Below are 22,190 nucleotides of genomic sequence, written 5' to 3'. Positions count from 1 at the left end.
TGCAGGATATTTTCTTACTAGCAAGCTCTGAGAGTGGTGAAGAAATCCAGACAGTGAAGTAGAAACCCAGAAGTTCACTGTGATGAGTACAGATAAGGTTTGGTGTCCACACTTTGACCCACCTGCAAATTAGCTTGTCCTTGAAACATTTTTTTTTTTCTACAAAGGAACCATTATGGGAGAGAAACACCCTGCTTAACATATGCTCTGTTAAAGGCTTCAGTTAAACACGCACACACACACACAGAAAGAAATATGTGCAAAGTATTCCAGATTATTCATGTACATCTGTCTCCTTAAACTGCACTCCAGAGACTGAAGCAGAACACAGGGGCTGTGATGGGTATCATACAGTTTATAAAAAATGAATGACTTTCATTGTAGTAGCAAAGCAACTGTACATGTATATACACACATGTATACACATACATGTATTTCTTTTCCTCTTAAAATAAAAACCTGCTACCTACCTGGTAAATATCGCTTCAAACCCACCGTGGGTCAGATACACTAAATTTGTGAATATCCTTATATCCTTATAGCTCGAAACATGAATCATGAAATCTAAGGCAATCTACCTATTCAGCTCTCCCAGAGCATACCAGAAGCAAGTAATAAGATGAATATAACTATCACTAGTTATAGACTTTGAAACACATACTCTGTAAGTAGTCTTGTCCTATTATTTTTCATTTATACTGTGAAAATCAGTTTGGCGCTTAAAAATGCAAAATAGAAAAAGAGATGCTGTTAAGGAACCATTTCATCGTTTTCGTCTTCATCATTCTGAAGGTTTCAGCTTCTTTGAGGTTGTAACGATATCTTACAACACATCACATTGACACAATTGCATGACAGCTGTTTCAAGTGCCCCTGGTCCTCCTTGACTCCTTACATGTTAAGAGTCCGCTCTTCTCGGGGCGCCTGGGTGGCTCAGTCGGTTGAGCATCCGACTTTGTCTTCGGTCATGATCTCATGGCGTGAGTCCGAGCCCCACATTGAGCTCTCTGCTGTCAGGACAGAGCCCGCTTCAGATCCTCGGTCCCCCTCTCTCTCGGCCCCTCCCCTGCTTGTACACGTTCTCTCTCTCCTTCCCAAAAACAAAGAAAGACTCCACTCTTCTTTAAGAAGGCTTCCCTCACCCCTTACGGTAGAGCTGATCCTCCGTCCATCCTCTCCCTGCCACTATCTCTTGTATATATCTCTGTCCACATGTGCAAATGCCTCCCCGTCCAAACAGGAGTTCCCTGATGCTTCGCGCTCCCTGACGCTTCAGCCTCAAACATGAAAGGTTCTCAAGTGCTTGTGAAATGAAATGAATGAGTAAACGAACCTGATCCACCCAATCTCTGTATTTAATTCTTTCCACCTGCACTATCCTAAACGTCAATGACCTCAGTCCAATGACATTTCAGACATTTCTCCATGTCCCCCCCATTTTTGACAGAAGGGGACTTTTGGTTTGAGGCACTGCACTGCTTAGAAGTGGTTATGAGCACCAGTTTTAAGAATAAGTAGAATATCGCTTGCTGCTCAGGTTTACACACATGGCTTTGGACACAGCTTGAATATAGATTAGAAAAGCTCTTTACTCCTCAAATTCATGGTCTCTAGTACCATGTCACTCTATCACTCTTGACATTCACATCAGACATCATTTTTATACAGGGCCCCCTTCATCATGACAAAGAAAAGATGCCCTTGGCAAGGAGAGAAGGACTCCATGAGTTAAATTGGTCATTCCGGAATAAATTATTTAGCACCACTTAAATCCTGAAAGCTTTGAGCCACCAACCTTGTGGTTTATGGCACTCTCTTCTATGTTTACAAGTTCCCAATAGTCAAGCAACAATTTAATGCCACAGTGCAAAATCAATACAACCTAAATTTACTATTGGAACGGACACTATCTAGCAAACTAAAAAAGATTTATTCTTCTACTGACATGAGATCATCATAAAGCTGCTTCTACAAAGAGGTACTTAAAAAACCATCCTAGAATTTAGGAATGAGTTCTTACTGGACTTGTAACAAAGCTATGCCCACCCCTCCCTCACCCCTTTGCGGGGGGGGGGGGGGGGGGGGGAAATGAGTGGGACCCCTGGAGCCGCCTAAGTTCTGACCACACAGACCCAGCTTTGCCTTAACTCTGTCAAGGGCCTAGATTTTGGGGTGAGATCATCCTGGAAATCCAAGGACGCTGTGGTGGTGGTAACGAGAGATAGCCAACTAGCTTGTGAAATATATTCTTTCACTAGTTTAGAGTTTTCATCAGACGGGAAAGTCGATCATCGTCTTCACCCTAAATTATATTAGTAGTGCAACTGCAAGTGGGAAAGTTTGGTGCAGCGGTCAACGATTCCAGGGTTATTCATCTGGAATGGCCAGGGACGAGGCGCTTTTGTTGAGTGGCAAAAGCTGGCGCTGTTTCAAACACACCGGTGGACGAATCTGTAAGCTGCACCCTTCTCCTCAAGGAACCAAACTGGCGGAAAAGGCAAGAAGATGGAAGGACCGGTAGTAACATTCCCCCCACAGCGAATACGGATCATCTGCTCCGTGTAAAGTCCACTGCAGCTGATAGCCTGAGGATGGGGAAGCGGAAGGGCGAGCTGGGTGGGTCTGAACGCTTAGATTCAACAAGCTTCCAGAGTGCCTTCAATCCACCTGCACAGAACTCGTTTGCTGGCACCTGTCCTCAGGAAGGCTTGTTTCTCTTTCAACGGCCCAGAGCAGGCAGGAGAAAATTTGGGGGCGCGCGAAAGGGGTGGGGAGCAGCAGCAACCTAGTGCCAGGCTAGAAGGGAGCGTTTATCAGCGGATCAGCAGCCCCATTACTCAACGGACAACCGGGGTTCCCTCCCGTCCACCCCTATGTGCAATGCGCACTCTCAAGGACAAGAGGTTAGATCCAGCAGCAGCCAAAGCTAGGCCTGTAAGGCAGCAAGAGAAAGCCCAGCCTCACAGCGAACCGAGAGATGCTGGAGCGCTGCCTCCTCCCTCGCTCGCGCTGCTGGCTCGGCCAGCGCCCCGCAGGAAAGCCGGGCCTCCCGGCCGCTCAGCATCCCTCCTCCAGCTCCCGCTCTCCCTCTTCCGCCCGCGCCCGTGCCACCAACCTTGGGCGTGCGGATGTGCTCCATGGCGGGCCCACTTCCACAGGGTCCGGGGCGGGCGCGGCCTCACGCACCTGCGCGCGTCTGCAGCGCGGCGGGAAGGACGCGGGGAGGGGGCTTCGCGCGCTGGAGCAGGCGGGCCGCGGGGCTTGGCTCCGCCTCCAGGTGCGGCGGCGCCCGCGCGAGGCCGGCGTGCGGGCCCCGGGGCGCCAGCGCGGCCCTAAAGCGCGCGCGCGCCTCTGCGCTCCTGCCACCTGCCCTGCGCGCGGCCGCCCAAGCCCGCTCTTGGCTGGGGTCGTCAAGAGCCGCTCGCTTCTCTGTAAGAGGGGCGGCCGGAGTACTGTGAGGCTACTGTTCCCCAAGACACAATGGGGGCCTTGTGTTGGGTGTGGCCTCTTGGAGGAGAGCTGGGGAGTACGCGCAGCTCTGCGCCGCCCATTGATCGGGCTTCCTTCCAGGGCGTCCCAGGATAGGTAGGACTTCAGGGTGGGGCAGAAAAAAGGCTGCCGCTTGCATTCCAGGTCCAGGATGGCCTGGTGGGCTGCCTGTATGTTTGAGCACGTGAGCAGCTGGCATAGCGTTGGGAGTAAGGGTGGACATAAACGCAACAGTGTTAGAGCCTTAGGTGGTGTTCTATTAAGTCAGGCATCTCACATCAACCTGCCACTTTACTGTTGGAAGAGATGCTTTCCCTTGGCACCGTGTTGGGTGCTCATTTGCCGTCTTCACTTAGCTCTAACTGAACTGGAAGGTAAAGATACAAAACACCCATTATAAGGTATCATTTTTCCATTTACGACATTAAGAGTTGTTGTTGCTATTGTTAGTATTCAGCTATTGGGAAAGGCTAGAGAAGAAATGCAACCCCCCCCCCCGCAACCTTTTTTCTTGCAACCCTAAGTGCACAACTGCCCACCATAGCTAAAACTTCACAGAACTGTACAGAGTTCTTAAAATAATATCTATTCAGGGAGTCTGGCTGGCTCAGTCGGAAGATCTTGATCTTGGGGTCGTGAGCCCGAGCCCCATGTTGGATGTAGACATTACTTAAATAAACATTTTTTAAAAGAGTAATATCTATTCAAATTTTTTCCTAGCTTTTATTCATCTCTCTTTCTAATCGTCTTTAACTGTAGAGATTCTGTGTTTTAGCTCTTTTTGTTCAATGCATGGTAGGCACATTGCAGCTGTCCAAATAAATGTTTAAACCACACAGTGTTACATTTATTTTAAAGTGTCCAGATCTTTTTCATGTATCTTCTAGCATTTCAGTCTCCTACTGCTCTGGGAGACAATTAGGACAAGAAGGATAAACTGATGATTGCATATGACAAAACTGACCCAGGGTATAATTTCTACCTTACTAAAGAACACCAGGCACAGAATCAGGAGCACTATCTTCACAACTCACACACTGGCCTCAATCTCCTCATTTGTAAAATGAAAGTTACCTGCCTAGATGACCTTAAAGGGGGTTCCATCTCTAAATTCCGTAAGTACTAGGCTTCTTATATTCACTTTGGGGTTTGCATTCTGAATAAGATAATAATCTTGGAATTGTATGATTTCAGGGCTCTTCTGTCCCTCCTACTGGTGGGCAGATCAAGAGTTTACTTGGTGAGTAATTTTCGCATACGACTCGTCTTCATATTTGCATAGTTTTTTTTAAGCATCCTCAACACTAATTGGTACATGTGAAGCCATAAATCTGAACGATATAAATAGCCTAATTTTAAGAAAAAAAATCCAGATTCGTTTAAAAATACATCTTCCCGTATGATACCTATGAAATCAGCATTAGGTTAAAGTGAGTCAAAAATTATAATCAAGGGGCACCTGGGTGGCTCAGTCAAGTGTCCAACTTCAGCTCAGGTCATGATCTCGCGGTCCATGAGCTCGAGGCCTGCACTGGGGTCTATCCTGACAGCTCAGAGGCTGGAGCCTGCTTCACAGTCTGTGACTCCCTCTCTCTCTACCCCTCCCCCGCTCATGCTCTCTCTGTCTCTGTCTCTCTCTCAAAATAATAAATTAAAAAAATGTTTAAAAATAAAAAAATTCAAATTATCGGGGTAAATTCACATAGAACAAGCTATGTTAACTTAATAAATTTATAAATTTATATTTATAAATATTTATAAATAAAATAACAGTGCGGAAAGAAATATCTATAAATAAACATTTTAGTTTGGTCTAATGATTCTCTGAGGAACCCTCCCCCACTTTTCCCTCAGCCCCAGTCACAATTCAGACTATTAGATCACACACAACGTTGACCCCAAGTTTCACTGCTTCTCTGTACCACCACTCAGTGGGGCAGAAAAGATTGAACAAAGCAGCAGGAGTTGGAGGGCAGTGAAGTGAGGGAATGAGGAGTACATCACCGAAATGCTAACTTTGTTGATCCTAAGTGGGACAAAAAGAGAAACTAGCCACTTGTTTACTTAAGAAACATTGACATTAATTGCAATGACATGGATGGAGCTAGAGCGTATCCTAAGTGAAATAAGTCATTCGGAAAAAGACAAATACCACATGATTTCACTCATATGTGGAATTAAAGAAACAAAACAAACACGGAAAGGAAGAAAGTGAGAGACAAACCAAGACACAGACTCTTAACTACAGAGAACAAATTGATGGTCACCAGAGGGGTGATGATGGGGCGGGGTGGGGGGGGGGGAGTAAAATAGGTGATGGGGATTAAGGACTGCCCTTGTCATGGTGAGCATAAAATAAAAACTTAAAAAAAAAAAAGAAACACATTAATTAACCGATGGTCATGCACAAGCCACTGTGGCAGATACTGGGAGACTGAAGGGAGATTTAGAAGAGAAAGATGCCAAGTTCCGTAACAGCGATGCAGACAATGCCAAGGAAATGAAAAGCAGATCAAGGACGATGGCACCAGAGCAGGTGGAAACGCCGTAAGACGCCTCAAGGAGACCGATTCACTTTCTGCATTTTCCGTACTGATTATACAGAAAATAATGGGTACAGTCAGAATCACACACTTAGTTCTTGAAGTTTGATATTTGGTGGGCCTAGAACGAACCCCGGGAAATTTCAATGGATGCCGCATCTGTGAGTCTTCATGGAACAGAACTCTCTCCATCTGGCCCCAGAACCCAGAAGTGAGAAGAAGAGAAAAAAATCCTCACTCTTAACACACTACATGATTTACAGATGGATGTACACCTAGATCTGCATGACATCAGCCTTTGCCCAACAGGTTGGAAAATGGCTATTTTTCTCTAGTATTTGTGAATCCTTGATGGAAAAGAAGTGTATTTCACAAAAATTATTTTCTTTTTTCTTTTTAATTTTTTTAATGTTTATTTATTTTTGAGAGAGAGAGAGAGACAGAGTGCAAGCAGGGGAGGGGCAGAGAGAGAGGGAGACACAGAATCGAAAGCAGGTTCCAGGCTCCGAGCTGTCACCACAGAGCCCGATGCGGGGCTCAAACTCACGAACTGTGAGATCATGACCTGTGATACCATGACCTGAGCCAAAGTTGAACACTTAACCAACTGAGCCACCCAGGAGCCCCTCACCATAACTATTTTCATCATCAAGAAAAACATCAGATAATAGGGTTAAGATCTAGTTCCCTTCATATTCATGAAACCACTTCTTCCCTTGCCAAGGCACAACATAGTTGTCCTTATTTTATGATCAGTGTCTCACATTTCAGTGGTTTTCACCTTGTAAAAGTGGTAGATATGACTGTACTCCTCACTATTTAATTCTCCCATTCTTCACGGGCACACAGGAGACTTTACTTTTCAACACTGTTACTGTTGGGTGGGGCCGTGTGGACTTTTTTTAAGTTCATTTATTTATTTTTGAGAGAGAGAGAGAGAGTACAAACTGGGGAGAGGCAGAGAGAAGAAGAGAGAGAGAGAGAATCCCAGTGTGGGGCTTGATCTCATGAACTGTGAGATCATGACTTAAGTCAAAATCAAGAGTCATAGGCTTAACTGACTGAGCCACCCAGGTGCCCCTAAGTTTATTTATTTTGAGAGAGAGAGAGAGAGAGAGAGAGAGCGCGAGCATGGACAAGCAGGGGAGGGAGAGAGAGAGAGAGAGAGAGAGCATGGACAAGCAGGGGAGGGACAGAGTGGGAGAGAGAAAATCCCAAGCAGGCTCCCCACTATCAGCACAGAGTCCAAGGCAGGGCTCAAACCTGACCTCAAACCAAGAGTCAGATGCCTAACCAACTGAGCCACCCAGGTCCCAGGGCCATTTCTGTCCAGTGGATTGTGAGAAGTGCCATGTACCATTTTGGAACCAAAGCTCTGCACAACCTGGGTGGCCTTTCAGCTTCCTCTTCCCTGTCTTGATATTTGGGGATCGTATCTTGAGATTATAGAGAAAATAATGACAGTAAATTCACTCTAAATGTGTGATGTGACTGTGACCCAAAACTATGCAGCATTGGCTTGAAATAAAGGAAGAAAGAAATAGACCCTTTGCCAGAGTCATCAGTGGGAAAGCAGTCACCCTGAAGAGTCACAGCAGAGTCTTTAAAGTGAAAAGAACACGTTTTTATGGTTGCTTGAAGCCACTGAAATTTAATGGTTTAAGTTTTGTACCTGGACTAGCCTATCCTGAATTTACAGAGAACGGACATCCAGGAGAGAGTCAAGGTAATCTGTCTGCACTTTCTGTGTTTCTGATAACTTTAAAGGGGATCGATAGTGTCTTTAAGGAGCCCTAAAAGGTTTGTCATAAGCGAGACCTAAAGTACTTTATCGTATATCACCAAATTTCTGGAGACCATCTTAAGAAATTTTTATCACATAGATATTTGAGTTGTTAAATAATATTGCTGTAGAAATTTTTAAACAAAAACTTGACATTAACTGGGAACTTTCCCAAAATCCTGTGATCTTCAGTGGCCTGAGGAGATGTGGATACTTATCAAATAGTTGTAAGACTTTTTTCCGGCATACTTACATTTCTCCTGAGGCAACTAAAACTTCTGATCTGGCAGCGAAGACGAAAAAATGTTTCCTCAGGGGTAGGATTGCTAATGATTACAAACTCAATGCAATCCTATTCAGCACTCTTAAACCTCTGTGGTCTGTGCTATGTGTGGAGTTGGGCAGCTTTTTCTGAAAAGTCTCGTCTCAGATAGAAATGCATTTAGATACTCAATATGACAGGCAAAGCTGCACTGGGGATTCTGCCTGGAAAAGAAATAATATCCTCACCTTCAGGATTTTTATAAACTTGATGATGCAAAATATCGAAGGCTCCTTTGGCGTAGCCCTAAGCCAGTTATGGAGAGGAAGCGCTCCATGGATCACAGGCAGCTTTGCCCTTTTTCTAGGAACAAAAGGGAAACTCTAGAACAGCTAAAAACAGCACTTACTCTGTGAACAGGTTCTAAAATAGGCGATTACATTTTGTTCTCTCTCCACGAAGGTGCATTGCTCAAACCCAGGTCTGTCCTCAGTCCACTCTTCATTGTCTTTCCACTGCCATCCCTTCAACTGGCACTTTGATGCAGAGAATCTCCACATCAATACGTTTCGCCCTCATTTCTCTCTCCGCTTCGTGTGTTATATTTCCATCCACCTGCAAGATGCCCCCACTCGGAGTTTCATCGATGGCATAAACTAGATGTGGTTAAGAACACGGGCACTGGAGGGGCTCCTGGGTGGCTCAGTTGGTTAAGCATCTGACTTGTAATTTCAGCTCAGGTCACGATCTCATGGTTCGAGAGCTCGTAGTGCAGAGCCTGCTTGGGATTCTCTCTCTCCCCCTCTTCCTCTGCCCCTCCCCCACTCACGCCGTCTCTGTCTCTCTCAGGATAAATAAACTTAAAAATTTTTTTTTAAAAAAGAACATGGGCGCTGGAGGCAGACTGGCCTATTTTCATATCACAGCTCTGGCATGTATTGGCTATGTGACCTTGAGCCAGTTTTCTGATCACTCTGAGCCTCAGGCTTCTCAGCTGTAAGATGGGCATAAATGATAAAACCTGTGTTATTTTGTTTCTCAAGCTGCGTAGATCTCTCTCTGTATGGATGTTTATTATATTACTTCCTACATTTTTATATGCCTTCAGTGGTTTAAATAAAAAAAAAAAAAATTTGATAGAGGTGCCTGGGTGGTTCAGTCAACTCGACATCCAACTCTTGATTTCAGCTCAGGTCATGAATCTCAGGGTCGTGCGATCAAGTCCCGTGTCGGGCTCTGTGCTGAGCATGGAGCCTGCTTCGGATTCTCCCTCCCTCTGCTCCTCCTCTCCCCTGCTTGCATTCTCTCTCTCTCAAAATAAAAACAACAATAATTGACAGCAAAAAAAAAAATTAGAGAAAATTACACCCCCTTCTTAGGGTGTATGTGACAATTCAGTGAGAGGGAGAATTGAACATATTTTGTGGCAAATACTTACTGAGTGCTCACTCGCCTTGTGCCAAGTACTGGGGATAAAGTACTGTGAAGCAGCCACCGCCCCTGCCCTCAAGATGCTTCAGTCTCGTGATACCAGCTTCTCCCTAACACCACATCCTCCTCTTGACCTCATTATTTCGCCTGTTGGTCCCAGTCCCTGGAGCTCAAAAGCTGGGAGTTGTTTTTGGCTTATGCCTCTTGCTGCCGCCCTTATCCAGACATACGTAGATTCCCTCCTCCGCAAGCATTTCCTCAGCTGGTCCCGCCCCCTCCCTTTTCCAGTCGTTATTCTAGTTCAAGTCCACACTGCTTCATCCTGGCTGGAACCGCAGCCTCTGCATGCTGCCTGATGTGTCTTCGTAAAAAGCCGCTTCGATCATGGCCCTCTCCAGTGGACGGACCTTCAAGGCTTCAAGCGATTGACAACGGCCTTCTGAATCAAGTACCGTTTCCTCATCCTGTCATTTCAGGCCTGACCACGTCCTACCGTTCTCTCGTACAAACTGAGCCAAGCGAGTCCACTGGCACTTAGTAGGTGCTCCACATAGGGTTTTTTTGGGTCAGTCAGTCACCCAATCACTTTCTGTATCTTGCATCGGCTTATCTTACCCTCATGTCTTTGCTCCTACTGTGTGTTCCCGTCAAATTCTTAGGTTCATTTCAAAATTCACTTCAGTATTTCCTCCAGGTACAGTTCTTCCAAAATAACTCCTGTCTTTTCATGCCACTAGGCAGAGATGATCATAAGCAGTTTGTGTCCATCTGGAAGCGCATTTCTGTGCTTCTTTGTTACTGCTTGTCCACGGGGGACCTTGATCTGTCCGCTGTCCCGGGAATCCCACGCCGGCCCCCTACGCTGATAACATCATGCTGATTAGATCTGATAAGCAGAGGGGCACCTGGGTGGCTCAGTCAGTTAAGCGTCTGACTTCACCTCAGGTCATGGTCTCGCAGTTCCTGAGTTCAAGCCCCATGTCAGGCTCTGGCATGTCATGACAGCTCAGAGCCTAGAGCCTGCTTCAGATTCTGTGTCTCCCTCTCTCTCTCTGCCCCTCCCCTGCTCACGCTCTGTCTCTCTCCTCAAAATAAATAAACATTAAAAAAAAAAATTGGGGTCTGGTAAGCAGAAAGTAGCAGGTACCCAAGATGCCCAAGCAAGGCACACGTGTCAGAGGGCAAGCAATGCATTCTGGGAAAATCCAGAATGGGCCGCCATGTCAGTGAAGTTGCCAGAGATATGCAGTAGTCTGGGACACAGCTTCAACTTGCCAGAAGGTGAAATAGCTTCTCCAATGGGAAAGGCATGTTGCTTCACTTGGAACCCCTACCACTGCTCTAACCTAGTACTGAGCCGCCAGCTCTGAGTGGGGCCTGGAGCAAGACAAGGCTCTCCCAACTGGTTTGGGTTGTGGTGCAAACAGGTCTACACAGGGGGCCTTTTGGCCCCAGCAGATCCAAATACGCTCAAGGTATCTGCAGCAGATAGGAATGTGGTAAGGAGCCTCTGGCAAGCTGCAGTTGAAGAATCATGCCTGGTTCCTGGCATAGCCCACCACAAGCCCCACAGTGCCTTTGTGCTGATTTTTAAAAGTTTTCATTTATTTTTAATCTTGGTAAAATACACATAACACAAAATTTACCATCTTAACCATTTTTTTTTTCGTGTACGCTTCAGTGGTGTTGAGGACATTCACACTGGTATACAACCATCACTACTATCCGTTTCTAGAACTCTTCAACCCGTGAAACTAAAACAGTAGTGCGCCCATACAACAGTAACTTCCTCTTTTCCCCTCCCCCCAGCATCTAGAAACCACCATTTTACTCTCTGGATCTCTGAATTTGCCAACTCTAGGTAATTCATTTAAGTAAAATCCTGCAGGAGTTGCCTTTTTGTGACTGGCTCATTTCCCTTAGCATAATCCCTGCAAGAGTAATCTGTGTTGCAGCAGGTGTCAGAACTACATTCCTTTTTTTTTTTTTTTAATTTTTAATGTTTATTTATTTTTGAGAGAGAGAGAGACACAGAGACAGAGACAGAGGATCAGTAAGTACGGGAGGGGCAGAGAGAGAGGGAGACACAGAATCCAAAGCAGGCTCCAGGCTGCAAGCTGTCAGCACAGAGCTTGACGGGGGGCTCAAACTCGTGGACTGTGAAATCATGACCTGAGCCGAAGTTGGACACTTAACCAACTGAGCCACCCAGGTGCCCCAGAAATACATTCCTTTTGAAAGCTGAATAGGGGCGCCTGGGTGGCTCAGTCGGTTAAGCGGCCAGCTTCGGCTCAGGTCATGATCTCGCGGTCCGTGAGTTCGAGCCCCGCGTCTGGCTCTGTGCTGACAGCTCGGAGCCTGGAGCCTGTTTCAGATTCTGTGTCTCCCTCTCTCTGACCCTCCCCCGTTCATGCTCTGTCTCTCTCTCCTTCAAAAATAAATAAATGTTTAAAAAAAAAAAAGCTGAATAAAATTCCTTTGTACGTAGATACCACATTTTACTTCTCCAAGCGTCCATCAGCGGACAGTTGTGTGGCTTCCGCCATTTGGCTGTTGTGAATAATGCTACCATGAATATGGATGTACACACACACACATATTTTTGGAGACTCTGATTTCTGTCCTTTAGAATGTATGCGTAGAAGCAGCATTGCTGGGCCATATGCTAATTCAAACTTGGATATTTCGCGGAGCCTCCGTACTATTCTTCACAGTGGCTGCACCAGTCTACATTGCCACCAACAGTGCACAAGGGTCTCACTTTCTCCACATCTTTGCCAGCTTGTTATTTCCAGTATTTTACTTTTTTTTTTTTTTAATAGTAGCCATCCTAGTTGTTGCGAGGTGGTCCTTCATGCTAATTTTTAAAAGATGCAGAAGTGGTATATGAATTGAATTGTACCTGATCCATCGTGCCGCCATGTTAGCAATATTCAAGAATCAGGAGAAAGTGGGACCTAGGAGATGCTACCAGAGCCTGTCCTGAAAGGACAAGTGCGTTACGTGAGAAAGCGGCTCAGACCCCCATGCTTCTCTCCCTCAGTCGACACTTAGGACTTCATGGGGCATTTGATGCAAGCAGCTCACAAAGAAAAATGCTAGTCTGGTTTATAGGTGGTTCTTCACAGTAATCTCGTACCAGCTGGGAGTGGAATGTCACAGCCTTGCAGCTTCGTCCAAGTGGCCACAAAGGATGGAAGGAAGGGCACTTGTCCCTATGAGCAGAGCTCTGCGTAGTTTTTCTGGGAACTCCACATGCCTTGAAGGACAGATGGCCAGGTGTGCAGATCTATGCCAATTTAAAGCATGGGACCACGAGTTTGTTCAAGTGTCAGGAACTTGGAAGGAAAAAAACTGGAGTTGGGCAATGAGAGCTAAGGAAAATATTTCCAGACTGATCTCTCAGGATGAGCCTACAGTATGAAAATGTTAGTATCCTATGTAAATACTATAGGACATCTGATCCATTGACACTGCAACATTCTCAATAATATATGGGCAAATAATCCATTTTATTGTTATCAGTCACTCGAGACTTTTCCAGCCTCTGCAGAGCATCCTTAGTGGGCTCATGTGTGAGCAGCCACAGTGGTAGGAATAAAGGTTCTGTGTGAACTCAGCCATGTGGCCCTCCCTCACTGAGTCTGATTTGAGTACCACCATTTCTGGGTGCCCAGTCTTCCCACAGCAGAGAGGAAGGCTGCTTCCCCCTATTCTGTACAAAACCACCCCTGGTGACAGCCAGCCACCTGTGCTAGGTTGATTATACTGAACCCCTTCCACCATGGAAGGAGCAGATATTTTCCCTCAATAGAATAAACGCTTAGTTTAAATATGGAGTTGTCTTGGGGAGCCTGGGTGGCTCAGTCAGTTAAGCGTCTGACTTCAGCTCAGGTCATGATCTCATGGTTTGTGGATTCATGCCCTGCATCGGGCTCTGTGCTGACAGCTCAGAGCCTGGAGCCTGCTTCAGATTCTGTGTCTCCCCCTCTCTCTGTGCCTCCTCTGCTCACGTTCTATGTCTGTCTTTCAATAATAAATAAACGTTAATTTTTTTTAAATATGGAGTTGTCTTTCCTGCCCACAATACCTCTATCAGCACCTTGTCATTGGACTTATTTCCTATTCATTCACCATCACAGTATCCCACAAAATATCTCTTTGTAGCAAAAAAATAAAAATTAAAAAAAAGAAAAGAAGGAAGGAAAGAAAGAAAAGTGTGTTACACAAAAATAGGCAAAGAAATGGGCAAATATCCACAGTGTTTATTGATCTTGCTATGTGTCCATTCCCTCAGAAGCCGCTGGCCTCATAAACTCATGGAATGACCCGTTAAAGACTCTTATAACACCAACTAAGAGATAAACACCTTCAAAGAGTAGGTGATGTCCTACAAGATGGAGCGTATGCTCTGAATGAGTTTCCAATATTACAAGTTTTTTCCTACAGGTAGAATATATGAGTCAAAGAAACCAGGGGTGGAAATGGGAATAGCACTTATTATTAAACCTACTCAAACACTTACTATTTTTTGCTCCGTGACCCTACAGTTTTGGACTTTTTGGTGTAGAGGCTATAAAAACTAAGTTAGAAATGCTTCCACTGGGGGAACACAACAGGAGTCCTGTTGAATCAGAAATGGGGATTGCTCTGATACTCCTCATGCCATTAAATCAAAAGCACCCCAGAAAGAGATACTTAGCTAGCCATGGAGATCGACCCTAATTATCCAGAGGGACCCAGGGTTGCTGCTGTACTGGTAGGCACCGAGGAGTATGTCTGGAACTCAGGGATTCCCTGGCACGTTTCCTCAGTGACACTGCTTTGTCCAAAGGTAAAAAGCACCAGAAGATGCAGCCAAGACTCACATCATCCAGGAATTAACTAGCAAAGACCCCAACCATTTTACATGCAGTCTGGGGATATGCTTTTTCATCCCATGTTCAGTTGTGCATTCATTCGGGTGCACTTGGCAGATAGGTTGGTACCCAGCCTGCATCACAGGCTTCCCTAATGCATCAGACGTTAGCAAATACCTGCCCAACGTTCAAGTTTTTATAAATTCAGGAATTTCTTCAGTTCCTGTGGAAATAATCATATTCCAATGGACCCCTAAGGGATAGGATTTGCCTAACCTAACAATCTGGAATCATCTGCATTCCAGTTCTAATCCATCCAGTATTCCTGGTCACATTTTGATTAGTGGAAACATTAGAAACAACAAATACCAAAAAAAAAAAGACAATTATTAAATAAAATATGTGGTCATATGTAAAATACTATATGAGCTGTGAATTTTTTTTCAAAGAATACTTAATGACATAGAAAAATACTTATGGCAAAATTGTAAGCCCCAAAACAGATAAAAAACTGTATATACAGTGTGACCTGAATTGTATTTCAAAAGCCATGTGTGCATATGTACATATGTGTGCAAGTAAAGAGAAAGAAAATAGAAGACAGAAATGTACCGGTATAGCAATTACAACCAGGTCGTAGGTTTTTGGGTGATTTCAATTTTTAAAAAATATTTTACAAACATTCACAGGGCATATTTTAATAATGTAAAGGACATGATATTTTAAAGGCCATCTCAATTCAAAGCAAGTCATAATCAATAATCACGACATAGTGCCATGATTCAAAGCAACTATTTTTGTGGAGATTAGCTTTTGTGTGTGTGTGTTTTTTTAAAGCAAAACGTAAGTTGGATACTGAAGAGTTGAGAGATCTTCTAAGTATTCACTTCCTAAAGTTTCAATTCAAAAATAATCTTTCTGAGACGTAACCCTTTTTTAAGGATAAAAGCAGGCTTATTCTCCATGAGGAAACAATAAAAGCAAATATCCCAAATGTAAAACAATAGTTGGAAAAAGAAAAGAGGAGGGCGCTCCCCTATTGAGTTGTCAGGATCTTGGCGGTGCTGTTTTTACAACCACAAACAAAACAAAACAAAACAAAACAAACAAACAACAACAACAGCAACAACAAAAACCCCCAAACCAAAGATCTTTCTATGAAGTACAGTCAGGTTTGGTGGAACGTTTCATGGTGCTTTAAAGCTAATGTTCTTTAAAAATTACTTAATTGATCTTTAACTTTTAGTAAAAATCTGAAATGCATCTTTGGTATTTGGGCCATAGAACTTACATAATTAATAAAATTTACCTTAATCTCCCTCTTCTTTTTATTTAGATACAGATGCTAAATGTTGGCAAAATGTATGTGAATGTGGATCTCCTAGCCGGGACAATTTGAGATTTCTAATAAACAAATGTAGGAATTGTTCTTGGGTTGCACTGGGGTTTCTTGTGGAGATAATGAGTAATTTTGAATGACGGCTCTGCAAGAAAATTCTTCTCTTCTTTGGCAGAGAGAATAGTTTTGTAAACAAAAGCAGTGAACAAGATTCATTCAAAATGGTGAACTAACATGGGTTTGATCTGGACCTAACTTGCTGAGAACCACCGATGTTTGCATTTAGATCTGGCAGTCATCATTGACTCTCGCCACTGCACAAAACAGCTTAAGCACAGCATAGAGTAGGAATCCCATTATTTTCAGGTAGAACAGATCAAGTTTATTGTCAGGGTTCTGTCCCTAGTCATTCTACCATTTTGCAGTGAGTCACCTTGGATAATCACTAATTTATGAATGAATTCTAGCCCAGGAGTCACGTTGGAAGCAGGTTGGTTAGTGCTCAGTCTTCACAAATAATGACTCAATTTCTGGGCCATTCCTTAGGAGGTGACGCAAACAGTGCTATTAATTGTGCTACTATTGGGGCGCCTGGGTGGCGCAGTCGGTTAAGCGTCCGACTTCAGCCAGGTCACGATCTTGCGGTCCGTGAGTTCGAGCCCCGCGTCAGGCTCTGGGCTGATGGCTCGGAGCCTGGAGCCTGTTTCCGATTCTGTGTCTCCCTCTCTCTCTGCCCCTCCCCCGTTCATGCTCTGTCTCTCTCTGTCCCAAAAATAAATTAAAAACGTTGAAAAAAAAATTAAAAAAAAAATTGTGCTACTATTTACATTGTATTGAACTTCTATTTATAACATTATGTCTACGTTAAAATGCAAAGGGATTGGCTTGACTGTGCATTTTAGAAACACACCTCCCTCCACCTTAGAGGCACAAGGAGGCATTTCCACAAGCCTTGGAATAGTAGTGGCTGGCAGCCTTGAGCAACAGGGGTGCCAGCGGTGGTGACATCTCTCTTGAGGATCAATTATCTCAACTCTTTGCTGTTTAGCTTGCTAGGTTAAAGGATATCTAGAGATTCTATGGTCTTGCAAACTATGAGGCAATATTCTACCAGGATATAAGATTACATAACCATAACCATGTGGCTGTTTTTGCAGTCATACGTAGAATATAATATCTCAATTGCAATAATGTGTCAATCAATGATCCATTTCATCGACTGCTCCTGAATCTTACCGTAACATCTATTAGCAATTGTTTATTCATTTTGGTCTTGGGAACAGTAAACAGAAAAGACTTTAAGAAAACGTGTAGGGGGAAAATAGAGATAATTCTGTTAATGTCTTTTTTGAAAATTGAGAAAAACTGATCTTATTCTATATTAACGGACAATATCATTATCCTGGTCCAGCTTTGGAAGCATTGTTTAAGCTCTAAAAGTTTTGTCGGGGCATCTGGGTGGCTTAGTCGTTTAAGCATCTGACTTCAGCTCAGGTCATGATCTCAGGGTTTGTGAGTTCGAGCCCCATGTTGGGTTCTGTGATGGCAGCTCAGAGCCTGGAGCTTGCTTCAGATTCTGTGTCTCCCTCTCTCTCTCTGTCCCTCCCCCGCTCACTCTCTCCCTCTTTCTCAAAAATAAATAAACATTAAAAAAAATTAAACTCTAAAAGCTTTGAATTAAAGAGCAAAAGAGAGGAGGGAGTGGTAGGCATAGCTCAACAATGATTCCCCATGATCTTATATTCAATGACCCACCTTTGTATGTCCAGGAGCCCTGAAAACCAAGGGAGGACAGTAGACTCAACAGACTAACAATAGAGCTTCCATTACTAGAAAGCCTAAAAATATCACAAAATTCCCACTAGCGGTGTTAAGTTGATACTATCTGTCTCTTTGCAGGATACATAATGCATACCCGAAACACCAAAAAATATTTTTCTAAAGTAGTTTCATGTCTCAATTTGCTTAGGGTACTTGAGGTGTTATTGACATGAAACAAAGCAATTTGCTTTAATGTTAGGAGGAGACTCTGGCTAGAAAAACAAATTGCTTAGGATCCAGCAGGAGAATGCGACAGCACTCCTTGACTGCATTAAAATATTTATTGAGTGAAAATTGAACACCTGATGCCCTTGGGCTTTGGAAGAGGAAGCCGCAGCAATCCTTATCACTGTCGGTGGGCTGGGAGCTTTCCTGCGCCTTAGGATCTCTGGAGTGTTTGCAGTGTTAATTCCCAACCCTTCATTTTCAAGATTGTTCAACTGCCAACATGAGTACACTTCAATTATCAGCAATGAGCTTCCACAATCCATTTCTAGTAGTTTGTACACTTCTTTAAATTTCCCTCGGAAGTTAATACATACCTGACAGACTTAGTTCAAAAGCACTTGCTTACAACTGAAGCTAAACCCCTGGTCACAGCTAATTATTTGCAGCTGCTACAATTGTCATATTGCTACTATCGCTTTTCTGTTACTAATTATTTAAAACAATGACAAGATATAATAAAGCAATCAATTCAGAGTTTTATGAACATTTCTGAAGACAGACAAACAAACAAACACGAAAGCAGCTTAGTTTAAAGTCCTGTGTTGAAGGGCCCCTGGGTGGCTCAGTCAGTCAAGTGTCCGACTTTGGCACAGGTCATGATCTCACAGTTTGTGGGTTCGAGCCCCGCGTCAGGCTCTGTGCTGACAGCTCAGAGCCTGGAGCCTGCTTTGGATTCTGTCTCCCTCTCCCTGCTCTTCCCCAGCTCGTTCTCTCTCTCTCACTCTCTCTCTCTCTCTCTCTCTCTCTCAAAAATAAATAAACATTAAAAAAAATTCTTTTAAACAAATAAGTAAAGGGTATGTTGACTGGCCAATACATCAGCAGGAGATACCTCTGAATGTGTATTCACCAGGTGATAAGTAGAAGTTCAGAGTCTGCAAACTGGGGTCATCATATTGGAATACATAAAAGTGCAGGTTGTTTTAAAGTCATGTAGGTTATTTATAAGTCAAGGTCTTACCTTTACTCCTTCGAGTAACAAAGTGTACTTTTCTGAAAAAAAAATTAGTATCAAAGTTTTAGTTAGAATACTGTGGAGAGTGAACAATCCTTCAACATAAATTTACCCCTCTAAACAAAAGCTATAAAAATGCATGCACACACACATACACACACACACATGCATGCACGCACAGTGTTCACTGTGCTGAAAGGGTCACTTCCTACAAACCAGATTGTAGTGAAGTGTATACAATGCAGCTGAGATGAATCCTTTCCTCAAATTGTTTCTCCCGTGACATAATGGGAGGCACTACCCAGGAAAATCACTTTATTTTAATCTTTTTCAGCTTAAAAAAGAAAAAAAAAACCCAACAACTTTCATTTATCATTGGAAACTCTAAACCCAATAATCACACCAATGCTTTGTGTTAATTATTTTTGATTAATTTAGTTTTTCTTTATGTCACTGTGTTGAGAGGCACGGTGCATTTCTCACTAATGGTTTTTGGGGTGGGAAAATTAATGCAGAGTGCAAGACTGACCCACAAATTGCAGGATATTTACTGTCCTTGATCTCTGGACACTAAATGCCAGAAGAACTCCCCAGTCACTGTGACAAGAGAAAATAGTCACAGGGTACCTGGGTGGCTCAGTCTGTTGGGCGGCCGACTTGGGCTCAGGTCATGATCTCGCGGTTCATGAGTTCGAGCCCCACATCGGGCTCTGTGCTGACAGCTCAGAGCCTGGAGCCTGCTTCAGATTCTGTGTCTCCCTCTCTCTCTGCCCCTCCCCCACTCATGTCTGTCTCTCTCTGTCTCTCAATAATAAATAAACGTTAAAAAAAATAGTCACTTCCCCACAGCATCCACAAATGCCCTCTGGTTCCAAAGGCCCAGCCAGGTTAAGAACCACGGTAGAGACTTCACAGTTACTTTCATAGATGTCAACTACCGTTTAAGGGGAAAAATGGAATTGGTAATAGATGAAATAGTAATAAGATTAGCAACTACTGTTTATTGAGTCCTTTGTATATGTAAGAGCTCATAACAGCCCTGTGAGGAGAGGAAGAAGCAAAACTTAAACACTAAACAACGAATCCAAGTCATAAAGGCATCAAAGTGGTACCATAATTTGAATTCATAATTATCTTACCCCATATCTTATGCTATTTTTTTAACATTTTATTTAATTATTTTGAGAGAGAGAGAGAGAGTCGGACATTAACCAACTGAGCCACCCAGGTGCCCCTCGTATCTTATGCTCTAGTTCACCAAACTAGCTAGGTTACTATTTTAAATCAATTAAACTAAGTCAGCTGACCTTCAGACGACTCTATCAATCTGACCAAAACCCAGATTTTGTGCAAGGTTAACACACTCATTTATATTTCTACACAGTATACCCTGAACGGAGCTGGTTTTGCTCAGCCTGAGCCACAGTCTAATCTTTAATAATTAGGTAGACTTCAAACAGTCTGTAGGTAGATATAAATGACAATACCTGTAAGAATCCTTACGAAATCTTCAGAATTTGTACTGAGACTAATTGAATTCACAGTCTCTAAAGTAATAAGAGTATAACCAAGAAGTCTCTGGGTCTTCCTAGCCTGTGGATTTGACTTCTAGTGGCTTGTTGTCTCCACTTGCTCAACAGAAATTCCTGTCTCCAGAATGTTCCCCTCAGGCATGTGAAGGCATTCCTAGAGGCTTGCTCAGGTATGTCGAGGAACACCTGTTCTCCTCAAGCTCGTCTCCAGGCTCTGTCATGAAAACCCCAGCTGAGGGTACCTCGTCCACTGCTCTTGAAGCCTTCAGTAAGGAGATTAACATCCACGCTGAGAGACTTGTTTCCTGGCACTTCCAGGCTGACCGTTTTCACGGCTCAGAGCCATGCTAGGTTTCCCACAGAGGGTAGAGAGGGCACCTCTCTCCTCAGCGCTGGGTCACACTTTTCCGAGCAGCAAAGCAGCTCTGCTTGAGCCCAGAGTCCACCGAATTTCTCATGAAACTCCTTTAGTTTGGGGCTCACCCATCTTTACACTGGCGCTCAAACCAGACAGGGAGCAACCTCTAGGCAGTTATGCTCTCCACTGTCCTTGTCTCTACAGAAGATAACAGCAAAACTCCTAATTTTGGAAGTTAATTTTGTGTGTTCACGAGGCTAAGGTGCCCAGTTTTGGGGTCAAAAACCAGTCTAAGATGTTGCCGTGAAGGTATTTTAGATGTTATTAACATTGAAATCAGTAGTCTTTGATTAAAGCAGATAACGTGGGCGGGCTTCATCCAATCAGTTGAAGGCCTCAGGAGAAAAGACTAGTGTCCCCAAAGAGGAACGGATTCTGCCTCCAGACTGCCTTTGGACTCGAATGCAGCAACATCAACTCCTGCTGGAATTTACAGCCTGCCAGGGTGCCCTGCGGATTTTGACCTTGCCAGTGCAACCATCACATAAGCCAATTCCTTAAAATAAATATTTAGCACTAGACTTAAATACAAAGAGTAGATAGGTATAGGTAAAGATATAGATTTATAGATATAATATAGATATATAGAATATACGTAGGATAATATGATTATAAGATATACATCTATATATTTCCTATAATCCCTCCTATATATATACCTAGTATATATCTCCTATTGGTTCTATTTCTCAGGAGAACCCTAATACACTTATCCCATTCTCTTTCAGATAAACCAAAAGTACTCAATTACAGCATCTCAAGTAAACAGATGCTCTAGAGACATCATCTGCTTGCAAGGTCAGCAACCAGACATTGATTGATTACCATTTTGAGGTCTGGTGGAGCACCATTTTATATTATAGATAATGATGTACAGAAGATACAAGGTGGGTTAGGATATCAGTCTCAGTTTCTCTCACTTAGGGCTCTAAACAAGTGTTGTTAATGGGATGCCCCCTGTGCTGGTCTTGTCTCATGTTCTCTCCCCAGATGGTTGGTAAAATTGTCTGCTTGTTCAAGAACATACCTACCACCACAGTTTCAACTTTTACTACCACTACAATTAACTGACATGTATTGACCATTTCCTCTTTATCCCAGATGTCAGTGGGGTTATACTCACTCTCAGAGATAAAAGTAGCTTGCATCCACAGGCCATACCTCATGAAAATCCAAATTTATGCAGATGTTTAGATGAGAAGGAAAGTCAACACAAGCTCTGGAATCCCGTTGCCTCTCTTCCATGGTATGTCATGTTAGACTTACAGCTCATCTTTTTTACTGTATTTCTACCTGAAACAACCAAATCAAATATTTGAGAATATATATATATATATATACACACACATATATATATATAAACACACACACTCACACACACACACACACACATATATATATATATATATATATATATATATATATATATAATACTGATAATTTTTAAGGATTTTTTGGGTTACTTATGTCACGTCACCCAACAGTACTACCAATCTGAAAACGCATGTTAGTGTCGTGAGTAATATTTGA

At 43.4% G+C, this 22,190-nt stretch overlaps 1 protein-coding gene across 2 annotated transcripts in view; it reads right to left on the bottom strand.

Annotated features, from left to right (window-relative positions):
• Positions 1 to 21,823, bottom strand: part of MTMR7 (myotubularin related protein 7) — a 132,536-nt gene extending 110,713 nt beyond the window's left edge. Inside the window, exons 1-2 of one of the 2 annotated variants that reach the window (XM_058720086.1) lie at positions 21,784 to 21,823; positions 18,717 to 18,748 (exon numbers count right to left, since the gene is read on the bottom strand). In XM_058720086.1, the coding sequence (XP_058576069.1) occupies positions 18,717 to 18,748; positions 21,784 to 21,808 (57 nt within the window). In that variant the 5' untranslated portion in view covers positions 21,809 to 21,823. Of the gene's footprint in view, positions 1 to 3,115; positions 3,268 to 18,716; positions 18,749 to 21,783 lie in introns of those variants that run through there. The other variant, XM_058720087.1, reaches the window with a different exon arrangement.
• Positions 21,824 to 22,190: the final 367 nt, after the last annotated feature.

This window comes from Neofelis nebulosa, chromosome 3 (assembly GCF_028018385.1).
Source record: "Neofelis nebulosa isolate mNeoNeb1 chromosome 3, mNeoNeb1.pri, whole genome shotgun sequence".
NCBI classification, from domain to species: Eukaryota; Metazoa; Chordata; class Mammalia; order Carnivora; family Felidae; genus Neofelis; species Neofelis nebulosa.
Note: the sequence above shows the minus strand (reverse complement) of the source record. Positions and strands in the feature narration are given on the sequence as shown.